This window comes from Argentina anserina, chromosome 2 (genome assembly GCF_933775445.1).
Source record: "Argentina anserina chromosome 2, drPotAnse1.1, whole genome shotgun sequence".
Lineage (NCBI taxonomy): Eukaryota > Viridiplantae > Streptophyta > Magnoliopsida > Rosales > Rosaceae > Argentina > Argentina anserina.
In genome coordinates, this window is record NC_065873.1 from 30,000,001 (window position 1) to 30,017,619 (window position 17,619).

The 17,619-nt window shown below is 38.1% G+C and overlaps 2 protein-coding genes across 4 annotated transcripts; one reads left to right on the plus strand and one right to left on the minus strand.

The window, feature by feature from the left end:
• Positions 1-670: 670 nt before the first annotated feature.
• LOC126782889 (stromal cell-derived factor 2-like protein) lies at positions 671-3,036 on the minus strand. The gene is made up of 6 exons (XM_050508234.1): positions 2,681-3,036; positions 2,453-2,593; positions 2,228-2,368; positions 1,996-2,045; positions 1,764-1,893; positions 671-984 (listed from the first exon to the last, which is right to left on the minus strand). Exons 1-6 carry the CDS (start codon positions 2,777-2,779, stop codon positions 901-903), a joined length of 645 nt encoding a protein of 214 aa, XP_050364191.1. The 5' UTR covers positions 2,780-3,036; the 3' UTR covers positions 671-900.
• A 2,317-nt stretch (positions 3,037-5,353) lies between these two features.
• On the plus strand, positions 5,354-12,001 carry LOC126782629 (sister chromatid cohesion protein PDS5 homolog C). 3 transcript variants are annotated; one of them, XM_050507914.1, is made up of 15 exons: positions 5,354-5,647; positions 6,189-6,392; positions 6,483-6,664; positions 6,784-6,910; positions 7,007-7,201; positions 7,627-7,671; positions 7,764-7,835; positions 7,905-8,771; positions 8,884-8,988; positions 9,535-9,611; positions 10,043-10,094; positions 10,212-10,298; positions 10,374-10,417; positions 10,790-10,864; positions 10,939-12,001. In XM_050507914.1, exons 1-15 carry the CDS (start codon positions 5,546-5,548, stop codon positions 11,471-11,473), a joined length of 2,769 nt encoding a protein of 922 aa, XP_050363871.1. In that variant the 5' UTR covers positions 5,354-5,545; the 3' UTR covers positions 11,474-12,001. The 3 variants fall into 3 exon arrangements, with proteins under 3 accessions (XP_050363871.1, XP_050363870.1, XP_050363869.1); XM_050507913.1 differs by having other exon boundaries at positions 7,764-8,771; positions 10,790-10,865; positions 10,946-12,001; XM_050507912.1 differs by having other exon boundaries at positions 7,764-8,771.
• Positions 12,002-17,619: the final 5,618 nt, after the last annotated feature.

The window sequence follows — 17,619 nt, forward strand, 5'->3', positions numbered from 1 at the left end:
AGGCCGTCTAGCAACTTTTTGATGCCCGCGTAGGCCGCCTAGTACTGGACAGTTGCTAAAGTCCTTGGTGCATGCATGCGAACACGGTATAATAGGAACCTGGTTGATGTGGCTATGAAATGGTTGCTCCACATAATTGACCTGCCAACGAGCAATGCCCTTGGCAGAGTGAAAAACAGAGGGAAAGGAAACGAGGTAGGCAGGCTTTTACTTCTTCCCAGTTCTCGTTTCTAACTAAGCCGTATTTCATGTCTTCTTATTGCCTTCTAGCCCACTTTAAATGCAGCCCCATCCAAAGCTCATCTTGATCTGAGCCTTTATGCTAAGTGAAATAAGCTCACATTACAATTTCACAAAAAAAGTTTTCAAAGATTTTATTATGAAACAAACACCTCTTTCACGTTAGAAATAAGTAACAGGTGCACCAGTCAAAATCTATACATGAGTGCTTGGATCACCACTACTAAATTGCGACCTCTCCCAACAAAGAAAAAGGGAGACTACGACCCAGCCACATGGTTAAAGCTTCAAAAAAAAAAAAAAAGGAGCTCAATGCCTTTCAGCTTTTAGCTAAACTCGAATATCTATGCTTTACTACCCAACTTGATGTTCTCACCCCCAGCCTCCAAAATCATACCTCAAGACCAAGTATTTTCACATAAACGATCAGTCATGCTCTAATTGCAGCTTCCATTATCTAATTTGGATTCTATGACACAGGTAAAGCTTATTACTTAAACATTGTTCTCTACCAGAGAAAAGATTCTAACAGCATTAATAACAGTACTAGATAACATTGTATTCTTAAAACATCTACTACAACAATTATGCGCAGCCAACAAAAAATTCAAATCTCGTAACCTTGTTTATAAGAGTGATCCTTTCTAAAATTAACAATCTCTACTTAGTTTCAGTGACTGGAAGGTATACACCTTCTGCTGCCAGCCAAACATTGTCGGCACGTTTGTCTCTCACACCACAAACCTGCATCATGGTGAAATAAACATATTTAGTCTACCTTAAAGATAATTTCAGCACCATAAACTTCATCTCCCCCACTGTAACAAATAGGACATATAAAAATGTTGCAGCCATGAGTCATGCATGACAACGGTACTTAAAATGTGATTCCTCCACAGCATAATAAATTAACTTGCAGAAACATTGAAGTACAACTGATTGTTCTCAGTGATATTAATCTATGCATCACCAGCTTGACTATAGTCTTTATATGCATACACCCAGGAGGTTTGGTGCATTTGGTGCAAGCATAATGTATAGGCTTGATTGTTCTCATCAAAAATATATACATATAATGAAGTTAATGGTTTGTCCAAGGGTTCTGTAGAATTTGGTCACTTTAGCGCTTATTAACATTGAATCATGCTCAATCTACCTGTAATATTAGTGGTGCACAGTTTTGGCGAAGATCATAATACATTTCGAAACTAAGGGGCAAAGTAGAGTACATCTATGGTGTTTTACCGACATCTAACCTCAATGTCAAAAGAACATAGACCAGTGCAAACGCTTCTGCAGTTACACATATCTACTAATAAACTCAGGACACTAGACGTTATTACAACTCCACGTTAATATCTTAAATACAAACTTAACACAATCAACCAATGTACAGGCCATCATAAAAGGGAGTATATATTGTGAGTTCCATTTTTGCTTAACCAGCAGGCAGCAATCAGAATTTGAAATTTCAATATTATTCAGTGTCTAGGATAAATAGGGTAGGATTTCATTATTCTCACCTCCTGCTGTCCCCCAGCTATGCGTTGGTATTTCTTGTCATGACTGTGTAGGTAAACACCGGTGTCAATATGCTGGAGTCGAACTCTTTGATCCTGCTTCCAGGTCTTCCCACTCCCTTCAATCATAACCCTGTGAAATTGCATGCCATCACAATGCATCAGCAAGACTAATAAGCAAGGAAATCATTGAGGCACCCCACACCTCTTAAAATTAGATCGATTCGCTTCTCACCTCCAGTGATCACCAGTATCGGATTCATTTTCACCCCCAAAGCAGCTCACCTGCACAAATACTCAGAGCATTTATAAAGCGGTAGTTTTACACTAAATTTATTGAAAAGTAGAGTCTTAAACCAATACAGATATGGATGAAACAACAAATGCCGGTTCAAGATTAAGTAAATCGGCAGGCGCAGTCACAAATGCAGATCATTGTGGTAGGATAAAGAGGAGGATATATGAACCTCTTGGTTGCCAGATATGGGGGAAGCATGTAAATGGCTATGCAGCCATTTCCTAGTCTTCATATGCTGCAACCTGATGATCGCCCCGCTCGGAATGCTGTCACCTTGCCTGGCAGATGTTTCGAGCTGAGGTCCAACAACCTACAAACCAACACATCATCACATCAGCCTCATTATCTCCAATCGAAAAGCATAAATAGAAGAAATTCAAGGAGGATAGCATACCCAGTAGCTGTTAGCATCGTCGACATTCGGAAAGCCAGTGACAGACTGCTGGCCACTGCCAGAGCCATACGGCACGTCGTGGGAGTGCAGCCGATACTTGGTCTTCTCGTGCATAAGCTTCAGTACACTTCCGTATGTGATCTGCTCAATGCCGATCAACGCGCACAACAATCAGTCTCTGAATTCAGTGTGAAATAAGAATCGGAATCAAAATGAGGAGAAACAAACCTCGACGCCCTCAGCGGTGGGGGTGGAAGCGGCGTAGCCAGTGTCGAGATCGAGGCCGAGGAAGAGGAAGACAGCTAGGCAGAGAAAGCCCATGGCCATGGCCAAGAGCAAGGCAATGAACCAGGTCTGCTGCCAAAAGGGGAACTGAGGCTCCGAAGCCCGGCTGGGTATAGTGATTCTTCCCACCACCCGACCCGGCTCTGTGGAAGACGAAGAAGAGGTGGGTTTTCTTCGCGTCAAGCTTGGAGAAGCTGAGGAAGCCACGGTTCGATCTGGGAGGACTCCCTTTCGCAAATCGTTGTACAACGAATTTTGAGGTTTCAATCGATCTGGGAGAAAAAGCCAACAATATTCATCTCCTGTGTGGTTGAATTTGCTGTTTCAGAGACCAGCACGTCGTAGCGACATGGCTTCACCCAATCGGAGAAACACACGTCGGCAGTAAACTGACATGGACGGATCTTACTGGACGGGTATTTTCAATCCACGTTGCGACCCAATTGACTTGGATTCCTTCAGCAACTCAGCCCAGTTGCTTGCTTAATTGGGTTCGAACTACGTGTACAACTTCATTCCCCAAACCCATTGATTTAGTACACCGACGTGCACTTCCGCCTGCACGATTTCTCACCCGGTTTATGTACTGTAGACAGTAGAGGTGGCAAACGAATCACTCATTTTAAACGGGTCAAAATCGTGTTCGTGTCCGTGCCCATACTCGGACCGGCCTATTTATTTATTATACCAGGACTCGGGCAAGCCAATTTACTTAAATATTAAGCTCAGCCCAAGCCACGGTCCAAGCCCATGTCGGGCCGGAACCGGGCCAATAAACAGGTCGGGGCGGCCCATTAGCATTATATGACACAATTAGTATCAAAAATAATATGTATTTAGAATATTTATTTTATATAACTATTTATAATAGTAAAATAAATAAAATACTACAACATATTTCATAATCTTATTTCTAAAACGTTACGTATGTCAAAACAATTACGTTTTATTCTTGTGAAATATTGTAGTTAAAATAATGAAGTAATCGAAAAATTTTATTTTAAACAATATAATAATGATAAATTGTTTAAATATTTATATCAATAATATAAAATTATGTGTTTAACGGCCGACTCATAAATTCATCATGTCGGGCTAAAAACGGGTTCGGACCGGACTCATAGGCCAAAATATATCGATTCAACCCATTACAATAATGGGTTCGGGCCGCTAACAGGCTCAGATCGTGCCGGGTCGATTTTTTAACGAGGCGGACTCGGGTTTTTATGCCAATTTGCCACCTCTAGTAGGTACTTTAGATAGCAACATTACTAACATACAATGTAAATTGCTAATGTTAGATAGTAACATATAGACACATGGTAGGTCGATAGATGCATATAAGTTATTTTGAATGACTAAAATTGACACAATGTACTTACCACCGGTCGTTCATACAAGAATTTTCAGTCTGGATTGTATAAAGTTGTGTTCATAAATTTCTCCCACCTGAAGTTGAAGTCAAGTCTCAACAAGCTTGCTTTTAATGAGACTGAATCATGTTTAATTATTTCACTCCTGCTATATTATTTGGTATATATGAAGTTATTGCATAACCAGTTTATATTACAATTTAGATTTAGAATGAGAGATTGGAAGATCCTTGTCCAATAATGACAAACATGTGACGGAAAATTTATATCATCAACAACAGTTAACCTCATTAGTTAATCATAACAAACGGTATTCTACTAAATGTATATAAAATTTTAGACAAAAATTAGATTTTCTTTTTACGTTGTTCACCAAATTAAACAAAAGATATGGAATTATTTGGTTCTCTTAATGCATGCACTCATCGCATTGGTTTTCCTCCAATTACATACTTATTCATACATCTTCCCGCTTAAAATTAGACTACTGTTGGTTATAACTCATAACTAAAGATCAAGATATGATACTCCCACACAATTATGAACGTATTCTTACTTCTTCTTTTTTTTTGAGAAAAATCACGTCAAAAAAGAATGTGGACTTGCGTACTAACTATTTCTCTAACAATTGTTAAGAAAAATTTTGCCAAGTTAAAAAACTCTTGGTGCTTCCTCTTATCATGCCTGGACCTGAGGTGCAGCGGTTGCCTCAGGGCCAAAATCTAACCCCTTTTCTTTTACATATATATATTTTAGATATAAATAAATTTTCAGATAATAAACCTACAATAGTTTGGAATTTGTAGTATTTCAAGTCATTAAACTAGAATTTTGTGAGGTCCGGCCCTGTCTCTTATGTCTATAAACGAGCAAGCAATACAAAAATGATACATATTCCCGTAAATTATAAAAAGTTCTCCCACATTCTTATTTGTTTTTGATCATGAACTTATGATCAAACGAAATTTGTGAAAGGAAAGGAAAAATAATAATATGTTTCGAGGTCCTCCCAGGAAAAGGGAAGCAGCATTGATTTGAATGCAGAACCCACGTGGGGGCCTCTGAGCGAAGATGATCCAAACACGGATTTGAGATCCACCTTCAAATCCAATTCACAATCCCGCGGATGCCGAGCCTAACCTTCGTTGGATTCTCTCCTTGATTTACTTTTACATGTACAATTAAAAACAAGTCCCCCAGTCTTGAACCAAATTCCACATGTTATATTTTCGTTTTAAACTCACCACGCCAAAAAAATAATATCCGAAACTCTTCCCCGAGCTCAAAAACACAGTCTCTCTCTCTCTCCCCCTCTGAAAACAAACCCTAACTTTCTCTCTCATCGGTTCCTGCTGTCAATGGTGTGAGAATTAGGGCTACAGGTACTAGATCGTGAAGGATCTATCTAGACTCATAAACGCCGAGGCCGGAGAGAATGGCCTCCACCGACAAGGAGCTTGAAGCGCAGCTTCTCGAAGCTGGGAATCAACTCCTCGAGCCTCCGTCGGCCGTCGACGACCTCCTTCCTCTTCTCGACGTAAGCTCCCTCTCTTATTCGCCTTCCAATTAATCCGCGTTTGGCTGTTTTTGGTGTTTTTCATCTTTACTGGTACGAAACTGGTTATTTCTTCTGCGTTCTAAATGTAGTGGTTTAATTGGTTAGTGTGATGATAGATTCTCTTATGAATTTTAGTAATTGGATTATTAGCTCTTCCAATTCTGTTGTTCTGTTTCGAGATCCAAGCGGATTTACATTGTAATATTCGACTGTATGTGTTCATTGCCTTGTTAATTATTCGAATGCCGCCGTATATGTTCGGGTTTCTGCTTAGTAAGTTCAGAGCGGTTCCCTAGTGTAATCAAATACGGGTTCATTGTTAATTTGAGATTTTTTTAAGTGTCATTGAGCTTAGTGTTTGTAGATAAAGAAAAGGAAGCACAAATGACTCCCCTGTATAGAATTTTTGGTACAAGCTATCATAAGAGCCGCATGCATCGATGAACAGATGTGTTTCTCTCTTTTCTGAAGATTTTTAATGGATTAATCTCTTGACTGTTCTTCTCCTTTGTCATATTAGAGGATTGAAAGTTATCTATCAAAGGTAGAACAATCACCAAACAAGTCAATGCAAGCTGCGCTTCTACCTTCACAGAAGGCATTGGTTGCTGAACGACTTTTCAGGCATTCAGATCCTGATGTCCAAGTTTCAGTTGCGTCTTGCATCAGTGAGATAACAAGAATAACCGCACCTGATGCACCGTATGATGATGAACAAATGAAGGTGCACTATTGATTTTCTATACTTATACCGGTTTTCTGCCCCACTTCTGTGACTCGTTCTAAAACTAATCTATGGCTGTTTTGTCTGTAGGAGGTCTTTCAGCTTATTGTCTCTTCATTTGAAAATCTAGATGACAAGTCCAGCCCATCATATACAAAGAGATTATCAATTCTTGAAACTGTTGCAAAGGTCAGGTCCTGTGTGGTAATGTTGGATCTTGAATGCGATGCGTTGATCATTGAGATGTTCCAGCATTTCCTCAAGGCAATAAGGTATGAGTTTCGAAAAGTAGAGCTGGGAGGCGTTTCTCTGCGCTATTAAGTCTTTAAGTTTTGAGTAAATATGGTGTTGTAAGCTTATCATTATTTATGTCCCTTTGAGTGTTTTACAGGGATTATCACTCAGAGAGTGTTTTTTCATCGATGGAGACAATTATGACCCTTGTCATAGAAGAAAGTGAAGATATATCTTATGAACTTCTTTCTCCCTTACTAGCCAGTGTGAAAAACGATGATGAGGTAAGTTTCTGCTTTTTTGCTTGATTGACTACTGGTTTTATCTTATTCCTCTTTTCTTTTTCAATTTACTGACTGATTGCTTTCCTGACTTCCCAGGACGTTCTACCAATTTCTCGAAAGTTGGGTGAAAGAGTAATCGAAAACTCTGCTAGTAAACTGAAGACTCACCTGGAACAGGAAGTGGAAACCCTTGGCATTGCATTAGGTGATTACAGTAAAGTAATAGCTTCAATATGTGAAGAAACAGCTGGTGACACTGAGCAGAATGAAGTGCATGATGATGGAGATATGGTAAGATTTTCACAGTTCCTAGATCAAGACATTATTTGGTAATACATATGAGAGAACTTGATAGGTGATTGCTTCCCTCAACTGTATTAAAGTTGACAAAGCTGGCTACTGGTTGGGCAACCATTTATGGTTCAAGGGAGCGGATTGTTCTGTCTTCCAACTCCGTTTTGACTCTTAAAGATATTAAAGGAGGGCTGTCTAGTCCTGTTGGGTTTTATTACTAAGCATTGTTACCTCTGATTGTCCTCTTATTGCCCTGTGGCTGTTTGTGGTTTCAAATGATGCCAACTCTCTCTTCTCTCTCTCTCTCTCTCTCTCTCTCTGTGTTGGGTGAGAAGAGGGATTTTGTTTATCTATCATGTTGCTTTTCTGTGTTGTCAAGTTAATTTAGTTTGGTTTTGAGGTTTCAACTCATTTTACTTCAGGAGGACAAGTTGACAATCCGGGGATCTTCAGAAGAGGCAGTCCAGGTGAGTGTCTTCTTCCTCTTTGTCAGTCTTCACTCTCATTATAATGGCTTGATTGACAACTTAGTAAATGGCTCGGGACCTTATCTTTGCAGGCAGAAAAAGAAAACTCAACCGCAGCAGTTTCATCTGAACAAGTTGATCCTGTTATTGACGGATCGGATAAGGTAATTATGAATAATGGTGGAGCAGTGACTGGAGAAGATGAATCTTTGGCTGATTTGAATTCTTTACAGAAGCAAGAGCAGGGTGAAGATACTGAAGAAGTCAAAAGTCCAGATACATCAAATGTTGCTGAACCTGATAGTATGGAGATCGATAAGGCTGTTGATACAAAACAAATGCCAGAAGAAGTTAGCAAGGATATGGATAGTTTGTCAACAGCACAACCTGCAGAGAGTCCTCAAGCTGATAATGAGGAAGAAACAGAGGACCTTCTGGGCCAGAAAATTGGCTCTGAAGATGCTCCTTCTCCACCTCGTGAGGATCCTGTTGTGAAGGAAGTTGTGCCTTTAGAAAATGAGAAAGGGTCGGATATTGATACCTCCAATGCATTGGAGAAGGAATCAACTGATGTTGCTCCACCATCCCCAAGCGGGAGCCTTCCTGATGAAAGTCGTCCCAGGAGAGCTGGACGACATAAAAAGAAAAATACTTCTAATAAAGAAGCTACGGCTGTTGCTGAAGATGAATCCAAAAAGGCAATTGATGAAACAAGTGATTCAGATTTAAAATCAAGTAAGCGGTCCGGAAAAAAACTCTCTGCCGGGGGTCCCAATGAGAATAAAAGTCCCACTGTGGTGGATGCTCCTAAAAAGGAAAGTGGTGCAGCTAGTGATTCAGAGGTGAAACAGAAGTCAGCCAAGAGGGTTTCTACTGGGAATAATAAGGATAATACTTCAGTTGTGGTAGATGCACCTAAAAAGGAAAGTAGCAGCACAAGTGATTCAGAGGCAAGACAGAAGTCAGCTAAGAAGGTTGATGGAAATAAAATTAGTGATGAGTCTTTTTTGAAGCAGCCAGAAGATAAGAAAAAGGGCACTCGCAGTAAAGTTTCTTCAAGAAGAAGTTCAACAAAATCCTCAGCCATGGAAGTTGACAAGGTACTATCTTCAATTTGCTTCAGAATAACATTTGTTATTTTCACTGATGTTACTAATGGTTTTTGTTATTATATACCTTTTAATGAACTTACTGTTGTCATGAACTGTTTAGGAGATACCATTGACACCCAAGTCAAAACCAACCAAGGATGAACTGTCATTGGAAGAGACCCCTAAGACAAATTCCAAGAGGAAGCGTCTTTCGGAAAAAGAAAAGGTATGTGCACTTAGGTCTTAAGTTATACAATTCCAGAGTTTCTTTGGATCCTGGTTATGAAATTGCATAACAGAGCATTCATTAATTTTTTTGAATGTATGTTATGGATTTATTTATGTTCCTTGTCTGGCGGTGAACTTGGGGTGATAAATTGTTCATGATTCTTCTTCCTAGAATAATTGTCTGGCACATGCCTTATTTCTACTATGATATGTTGGTATTCCAATGAGTGATTATACGAATGGTCGGTCCCATAGTTTATCCCATGTGGTCTTCGGTTGGAATCCCCTTACAGTAACTATCTTGCTTTGCTTGAGTTTGTTGCCTTCTAAGATTGTAGCTTTTGGCAGGAGGCCCAGTTGGGAGCCTTGGTCTATTAACCAGGCTTGGGGAATGGGGTGTTAGAAATTTGTATGCATTATTATCACCACTATCAACACATTTGAAGGAAATCTGATTGTTTTCACTTTAAAGCACTTATAATCAGCTCAAGATTCTTTGTTTTTTTTTGACCCCGTCATGTGCCAATTTCCTTATGATTTTCAGCAATCTGGTATAAAAGAGTTTGATGACACTGAGATAATCGGTTCAAAGATAAAAGTTTGGTGGCCAAAGGATCACATGTAAGTACTTACCTTCCATTTTATGTTATATCAATGATTTCCTTCAGATGTACTGAACACATAAACGTTTTGTTTTAAATATACAACAGACCTATCTGTAGACACATCATTATTATGCTTTCTTGAAGTCTTGGTAGCCATTGTGATTCCAATTAACTTCTGTTGTACTGTTTTTGCAATACATATATCTGTAGACATGTCATTTATGTTTTCTTCAAGTGTGTTGCCAGCACAATGGTTTTTTTTGTTAAGAATCGAGTTTGAAAAGAGCAACGTGATGCTTGACCTAATGTCAGTAGTTTTAGATTGCCAAAATTTGCATGTGAATAGTTATGCTGTATTGAAGTTGGATTATGGATTTTCTTTTTAATTCTAGTTGTAGAATGTGAACTGTAAATCTGTTGTGTGATGACTCAATTATAATATTACAGGTATTACAAAGGAGTTGTTGATTCTTTTGATTCTGGTAAAAAGAAGCATGTGGTAAGATGCTAGCGGCTTTACAAGCCTCATTCTCTACAAACCGCTGATTTTTACTATTGTAATTCTAGTAAAAATTAACGATGTTTTGACTTTTTGTACTGTTGCCATCTTCTGTAGGTGAAGTACAATGATGGAGATGAAGAAATTTTAAATCTTAAAAAACAGAAATGGCTGTATGTAGAAAGTGACTCTGAATCAGAAGAGGTAGGGTGACTGCCATATTTTTTCTGTTAGCTTGAATTGTTTTTGCTTAAGTTTGTGATATCATTTTCTTAACAGGAGCAGGAAGGTTATGTGTCAAGTCACGATGGCTCTTCTGAACTGTAAGCACTCTTTACTTTTGTTATACAGTCTGAAAAACGATTACAGTCTGACTCATGGGTTAGACTAAATGTGATCTTCAGATTATATCATCCAATCTTCATGGTTTGATAGATTAATGTCACACTTGTGTTTTAAATCTGATGTCATGTCATTGATGGTCCTTGAACATTGTGGACATTGAAGACCGCGTGTATCTTCTGCTCTTTGATTGGATAAAAAAAATATTTTACTCTGTACTTGCTTTTGAGTAAATTATTTTTCTGCTGTAGGGTTTAGGGTTTAACACAAACTTCTCTGCCTGTTTGCTTGTTTGCTTGTTTTTGCTTCCATAAAAAAAATTCATTTTGACTACCCTGTTTAATGTTCATCAGGCCCCTGAAGAAGAAAGCAAGAACTGATCGTGATGGCTCAACTAAGAAAGAAAAGACGGAGGCTTCACCCAAATTGTCAGTGATATATTTGTTACGAAAAATTGTTTTGATTAGTTTCTTGATTTCTCACGTTGAAGTTATTCTTATAGGGGCGGAGGAGCTTCCTCCAGCAAATCAAAAGGGAGAACCACAAAGTCTGGTCGTAAATCTGATGGCCGATCCAAAGGTGATACATCTAAGGCTGTTGGCAAAACGGATGATGACCGTTTTGGAAAATTAAAGGATCAAACTCCAAGAAGTAAAGGTAAATCAGTTGATGTTGCTCAGAAGGCATCCAGCAAGTCAAAGAACAATGATTCCCAAACACCTAAGAGTAGCAAATCCAAGGAGGATGATAGCAGCATCCAAAGAGCTTCAACCAAGTCCAAGCAAGACACTCTAAAGGCTGGAAAGTCAATGCCAAAAACTGTTGCCTCCACTCCCAAGGGTAAATCTCCTCAGAGTAGTAGCAAAGCCAATGGCAAGGTGAAATCTGGTTCAAAAGCAAGAGACACTGAGGATATGGAAGAGGACTCTACTGATTCGGAGAAGGCACCAGAAAGGAGCAAGGGAAAGTCAGTAGCTTCATCCAAGGCACAGGGAACCAAGTCTGGGAAGAAGCGTAGGCGAGGAGCCAGAAGTTGATGATTGGCGTATCTTTCAATTAGGTTTTGTCATCGTGTTGGCAGGATCCCCAGATTTGTGGCTAGAATTGGTACATCCATCGTTTGATGTCTAGCGGATGTCGGTTGTAGGGATAATCTAGTTTTATTTATATCCAATGTTATTAGAGTAAAATTATTGTTGTTTTGGAGGCAACAGTAGAAGGTTTGGGTTAGCTCTGTTGATTTTATAGATAATGTTAGATCTGCTGATGTGCTGCCAGAGTACCATATTCTAAATTTTAAGACTGTCCTGTGCTTCTCTGCAATGTCGAGTGAGCCAGTCTAGATTAGGGCCAACTTGGTGCATGCTCATGGTTGCATCTGTCTGTCATTTTTTTACATTGTTTCCGATGATCGTTGTAGCCTATGACTACCATTTGTGGCTGTGCAACCTACGAGTTCACTGGTATTGTGGTTTAAGAGTTGCCATGGTGTTTGGTAGTCTGCATGTTGAATGTGCATGGTGCTGGACTGCTGATTCTACCTTTGTGTTGTAGATGAAACTAGCTGTACTTTTGAGTACTTGAGTTGTTAATTATTGATTGCTACTGAGGACGAATATCAACGCGCACGAACTCATAGCCAAGTAAGCCAACTAACTAGAGTAGAAGCAATTAAAAAGACACGAGTGGAAACGGAGGATTGCCAACGCTTTGAACCTTTGTCAATGATATCTCTCTTGGGTGATCATTTTTATTCTATCAAGTTTTCATGCACATAGTTTGAGAGAAGCAAATTTTGTAACCGATGTAACTGAGACTTGAGAGGCATGATGCCGGCAGACCTCTGCTCCTACAGCTGCACTATGGGAGCCCATATAGGATGCGTTACAGAAAATAGGTCAATTGTTTTTTCAACATTACCTATGAATCTATTATCTATGATGTATATATAATTGGATTGAATTGTAATCAGATTGGATTTGGCATTGACTATACTAACTTTGAAATAACTACGAGGTGATTCAATCAAAATATGTGAGCCAGTGGTCCAGACGCGACTAATATATATACCAAGATGAAGTGAATCAAGATTCAAAAAAATTATCGTTCAAAGATGAGACCTAAAGATAAAAAAATCTGCTGAGCTATGTTGATAGGTTGAGCGATCGATGTGTAGCCAGGTTGGGAGGACAATACAAAGGAAGGAATAGCTTGGATTGCTAGGGCTTGGCGAGCGTGGCTGATTAGGGCTTTATTTACAGGTGTAGTCTCTCTAATCTCTATCTGCTTCTTCCCAAATCGATCGTTTCCATGCATCCCACGCTCCTCTCTTCCTTTCTAGCTATCTAGGCTATGCTGGCGTCTTTCCTAGAGTTTTCTCGATCATGAGAGGAAATGAAATGAAGGTGTTTTTTGTAAAAAAGAAGAAAAAAAAAGAAATGAGGGTGAATAATTAAAAAGAAAAAAGAAAAAAGAAAGAGAGAGAATTCTAGATGATTTGTCTCCCGAAGTGGCACTCTCATGACTATTGGCCTTCCCAAATTCCCAGACGACATGCCCACAGCGTACCTGCCCTACCATCAAAGACTATCCGACGGCACAAATTGAGGGTTTGACATTGCAGCAACGGCCATAACCTAATCCCGGCCCCCCCACCCAATTGTGTTTCGACACGGATGGTGTCTTAGAAACATATTTGTCTGCAGAACTTATTATCCTCGTCTCATATCCATCATCTTATTAAGTAAATGTTAAGTGCTATTTTTTTTTCTTTTCAAAAAAGCCGATTTGTACTTTAAATTTAACTATAATTGTCAATTTACACATTAAAGTTACATTTGAGTCAATTTACTTCCTAAACTTGGTAAAAATTGCCGATTTGCATTATATCCGTTAAATTTAATGTTTTCCATCCAATTTTAAGTCACATGTCATGCATTTGAGGGACAATATTGTCATTATATATTTATTCATATTTAATAATAAAATAAATTAATAAAATTACTTAAGATGAACACTTGTTACAATTTTTTTTTCGAAACATGTTATTGATTTATATATTTAATATTTTAATTGATATAGTATGTTAAAAGATATTAGACAAATATAAATAAATAAATTAAAAATTAAAAATAAATGTGTGTTCTGGGAGAAATACTATTGTACCATTGTGTGTGTCTTAGCCTTATTAAGTTTCCTGTTAGAGATAGATTCACATCTCTGTAATATATTAGGACTCCGAATCCTACGAGATTGTAGTTATGTAATGCTTATATATAAGCCCCATTATCAATAATTAAATAGTTACGTTTTGTTCCATTACGTCGTTATTATTCTCGTTTCATTCATCCTCAAACAATGTGTACATATATATATATATACACAACACACTATATTTGAATGGGTGGGTATGTTGAATATATAATTAGAAGTAGAGTTAAGTATGTAATAAAAAAAATGTAAATAAATAATTTGATTAAAAATAATCCTCTTTTTAAAGAATATTTGTATTTGCTTTTAAGAAAAATATAAATAGAAAATGACAACATTACCCCTCATGTACATGACATTTGACGCAAAATTGGATGAAAACAGTTAAATTTAACGGATGGAGTGCAAATCGGCAATTTTTACCAAATTTAAGAGGTAAATTGACTCAAAATATAAATTTGGGGTGCAAATTGACAATTTTAGTAAAGTTTGGGGTGTATTTTGGTAATTTTTCCTTTTAAAATAAATAAATTATAACTATAGTTTTATAAGAGATACTTGATATTTACTTAAGTTCTGAACATGAGATAAGTATGATACAGATGAACGAAAAATTTGTTTCCATGTGTATTAAGTATATACTTACTTATCAGTTATCAACAACTAGTCTCTTGGATTTTCCCGTCTTTATCTTATTATTCATTAATTTCTTATTTTCTTTCTCTCTCGAAGATGAGAGAAAACCAAACTCTATATATCTCTTCCCACGCAGGCTAGTACTGAACTAAAATCAAAGCACACATAAAGATTCAGGGTAGAGGTTAAAGGAGACTCTCCTCTCTATCCCTTGTAGTCTGTCAGAAATGGTACTTTCGTTATTTTTTGGGCTTTAATTTCCAGCTATATCTGGTGTACGTTCTGGCCTCGCCATTGATTCAGAAGCTTTTCTTCTCTCTTTGGCTAAGTGTCACCGACACCACACCTGTACGTCTCTCCTTCAGCAACTCGATCCATCTGCCCCTACCTCCTCCTTCATCTGTATCTGCATGACAGACACATACATATGAGAGAGAGAGAGAGAGAGAGAGAGAGAGAGAGATACTGTTTTAATTAACCATAGTGGAGATAAGGTCATGATATGGTTTTCTCTCCTTCGTTTTAGTCATTGGGGTTTGTGGAGAGTGTTGGCTTGTACAAACCCTAAATCGTGGTCCTCGTCTCGCCATTCATTTTTTATTTTTGTTGATGAAGCACGGATCATATGTTTTTCCATTTTTCCGACTTCTCGTGGACCTTTCCAAAAAAGGCTCTTAATTATAACCTTCTCAGATCTGACTCCTCATCCTCCACCTCCTCCTCCATCAGTTAATAGAGTTATCTTTGGTCGAGTGTTGAATCGCTCTCTTCCTCTTTCGTTTTCTATTTATTCTAGTCATCATTTATTGTTTCTTCACCAGAAGTCTATGAATGCCGAGATGCTGTTAGATTTATCATTATATATAGACAAAAATTATATGGTTGGGTGGGTTGGTGCAGTGGAGATAGAAATTGACAGAAGAGAGTGAGCACACAGAGGTAGATGGCATAAAGCGTATGGTATTGCTTTTGCGTGCTCATTTCTCTTTCTGTCACCTGCTCACTCCCTTCCTCTACCTGCCGGACGTCGATTCAATGCATCCTCATCTATTGACCAATCGATCTGTATCCGATTCTGGCATGGACTGTTTGCTCTCTCTCTCTCTCTCTCTCTCTCTCTCTCTCTCTCTCTCTCTCTCTCTCAATGGAACATCACATATGCCTTTGAATCGGTAAGTTATTTTTTTGTTTCTCTTGCTGCATCGTTTAGACAATAATATCGATATAAGCTCGCAAAAACTGATTAGCTTGGCAGCATACTATTTGATGAATTAAATTTTTACCAATGGCCGATTGGCCGACGTACATACAACAGACGAGACTGATTACTGTGCCAAACTAGCTGGTAATCAACCTTCAGATTATTATTATATAGCATATTAGCATTGGACCATTCCCTTAATTCACGTAGCGGCCTCCTAGTATGGTCCCTAATCATCTTATTACTCTGCGTTGTTTGTCTTCTCCAGTTTCCGCAATTAACTGTGCAGCCTCTTGCGCTATCATCGCCATGGCTGTCTCTTCTTTGTTTCTTATTCTGTTGTCTCTTCCCTTTTTCCAAGTACCCGATCATATGCATGCGGTGTTCACTTGATAGTGGGTTCTGCAGCTTGGACTTCCTTCTGTTGTGTGTTGTCTTCACCTGAATTAGCCAGAATCTAGTGATTGTACCCGTACCCGGCCAGTTCGTTTTTGTATAGCGGTACATATAATTTTCTTCCTTATTTTACTCATATATAATAGGGTCGATTGCACTTCTCATCAGTACAGATGCTTTATTATTCCATTCTAATAATTAATAGTTGTACTATGTGGTTTTTAACTAGCAAATATCTGGTTTCTCGTACACACTACTGTACATTCCAGTCTGAAATACATTTAATTGTAACTGATGAATAATTATATACACATACCAATCAGTTTTATAGCTTCTCTATCCAATTTGATGCTTTTACAGGATTAATGATCTGCTAATCTGGTTATATAGCTTTTTGGCTTTTTGGTAATGGTATGCTTCTTGATTTGCATTTTGTAGGTAGGCTTATGGGGCCTTGATAATTATCATGGTAATTATTATTTGGGTTCGATCAGTAGTATTTAGTCATTTACACTCGTATAAATGCTATTAGTAGTGATTCTATTTTTAATTTTGTAGAACTATATATTTTGTATGATGTACTGTGTAACGACCCCAAAATTTCGAGCTTAAAAACTCAAAATTCTAAAGTCGTTAAACACCAAATAATCTCAAATAAATCTAAATCATTAAAGTGTAACAGCGGATCAATTCTGAGTTCTCAATACAACTCAGTCAACCAATTATTACAACCCAAATTTATAATCCATACATAAAATGGAAATGTAATAATCCTCACAAATCACTCACAATTTTCACAAATGAAATTACACAACTTCACACACACAAACCCACGCTAAAACTTCACCACAAGTAGGATACGAACGACTTCGAGCCTCTGTAGTCGTCACTCAACCCCCACTAATCAGCACATGCAGAATTATCCCCTACACCATCGAATTGGTGCACCGGGATTGTAAACACAAACCCGGTAAGCTTATAGCTCGTATGAGTAAAATCACAATACAGTTCGCATATCAATATATACGAAAGATCACAAAACAACAAATATAAATGCCCTCATGAGTCAATAGTCAGCCCATCTGGTTGACCCAAAGAAATATGAAATAAAACGCTCATGAGGAAATTAAGTAACCCTTCTGGTTACCCAATGCATTTATAATACGGGTACCAAGAACGCTGGTACACATCTGTTACCCCTCTCGTAATACACCGTTGATATTGGATAGCCACCCGCTACCCAACATCCAAAATAAACTGAGTACCCATGAGCAGATAACCACCCGTTACCTCACATGCAGTACTAAGGCAGACAGACTAGAGCTCTAACTGTATCGTAACTTTCGCCCGGCCAAAGGCTAGGTTCCGACTTGCCAAACACGTACAATAATCTCACATCATATTGTACCAAATCACGTCCGAAGACAAATCAACATTTTAACAATCTCAATGTTAAAATCACGTACAATAATCACTCATCATATTGTACGTTTTAAAACTTTCACGATATCACCACAATAAAAATCATAACAGTATATTATATAGCAAACTATATATATTCGTATTTATTTACCATTTATACAATATATACATAGTCCACTATATCCTATACATGTCATATTTCATAAACACCTGAAGAATTACGTACAATATTCTCACATCATATTGTACCATTTAAATCACATACTCATGCACAATTTTCCGTCACTGAAATGACTATTGTCAATGAATTAATAACAG

Bases quoted from the DNA above. Each gene is read 5' to 3' on its own strand.
- LOC126782629 (XM_050507912.1), top strand. From the start codon at position 5,546: ATGGCCTCCACCGACAAGGAGCTTGAAGCGCAGCTTCTCGAAGCTGGG. The intron at 6,665-6,783 runs GTATGAGTTTCG...AGTGTTTTACAG, and splicing joins CATTTCCTCAAGGCAATAAG to GGATTATCACTCAGAGAGTG. The intron at 8,989-9,534 runs GTATGTGCACTT...TATGATTTTCAG, and splicing joins GTCTTTCGGAAAAAGAAAAG to CAATCTGGTATAAAAGAGTT.
- LOC126782889 (XM_050508234.1), bottom strand. From the start codon at position 2,779: ATGGCCATGGGCTTTCTCTGCCTAGCTGTCTTCCTCTTCCTCGGCCTC. The intron at 2,046-2,227 runs GTTCATATATCC...GTATTTGTGCAG, and splicing joins CCATATCTGGCAACCAAGAG to GTGAGCTGCTTTGGGGGTGA. The intron at 1,894-1,995 runs GTGAGAAGCGAA...GCAATTTCACAG, and splicing joins GATACTGGTGATCACTGGAG to GGTTATGATTGAAGGGAGTG.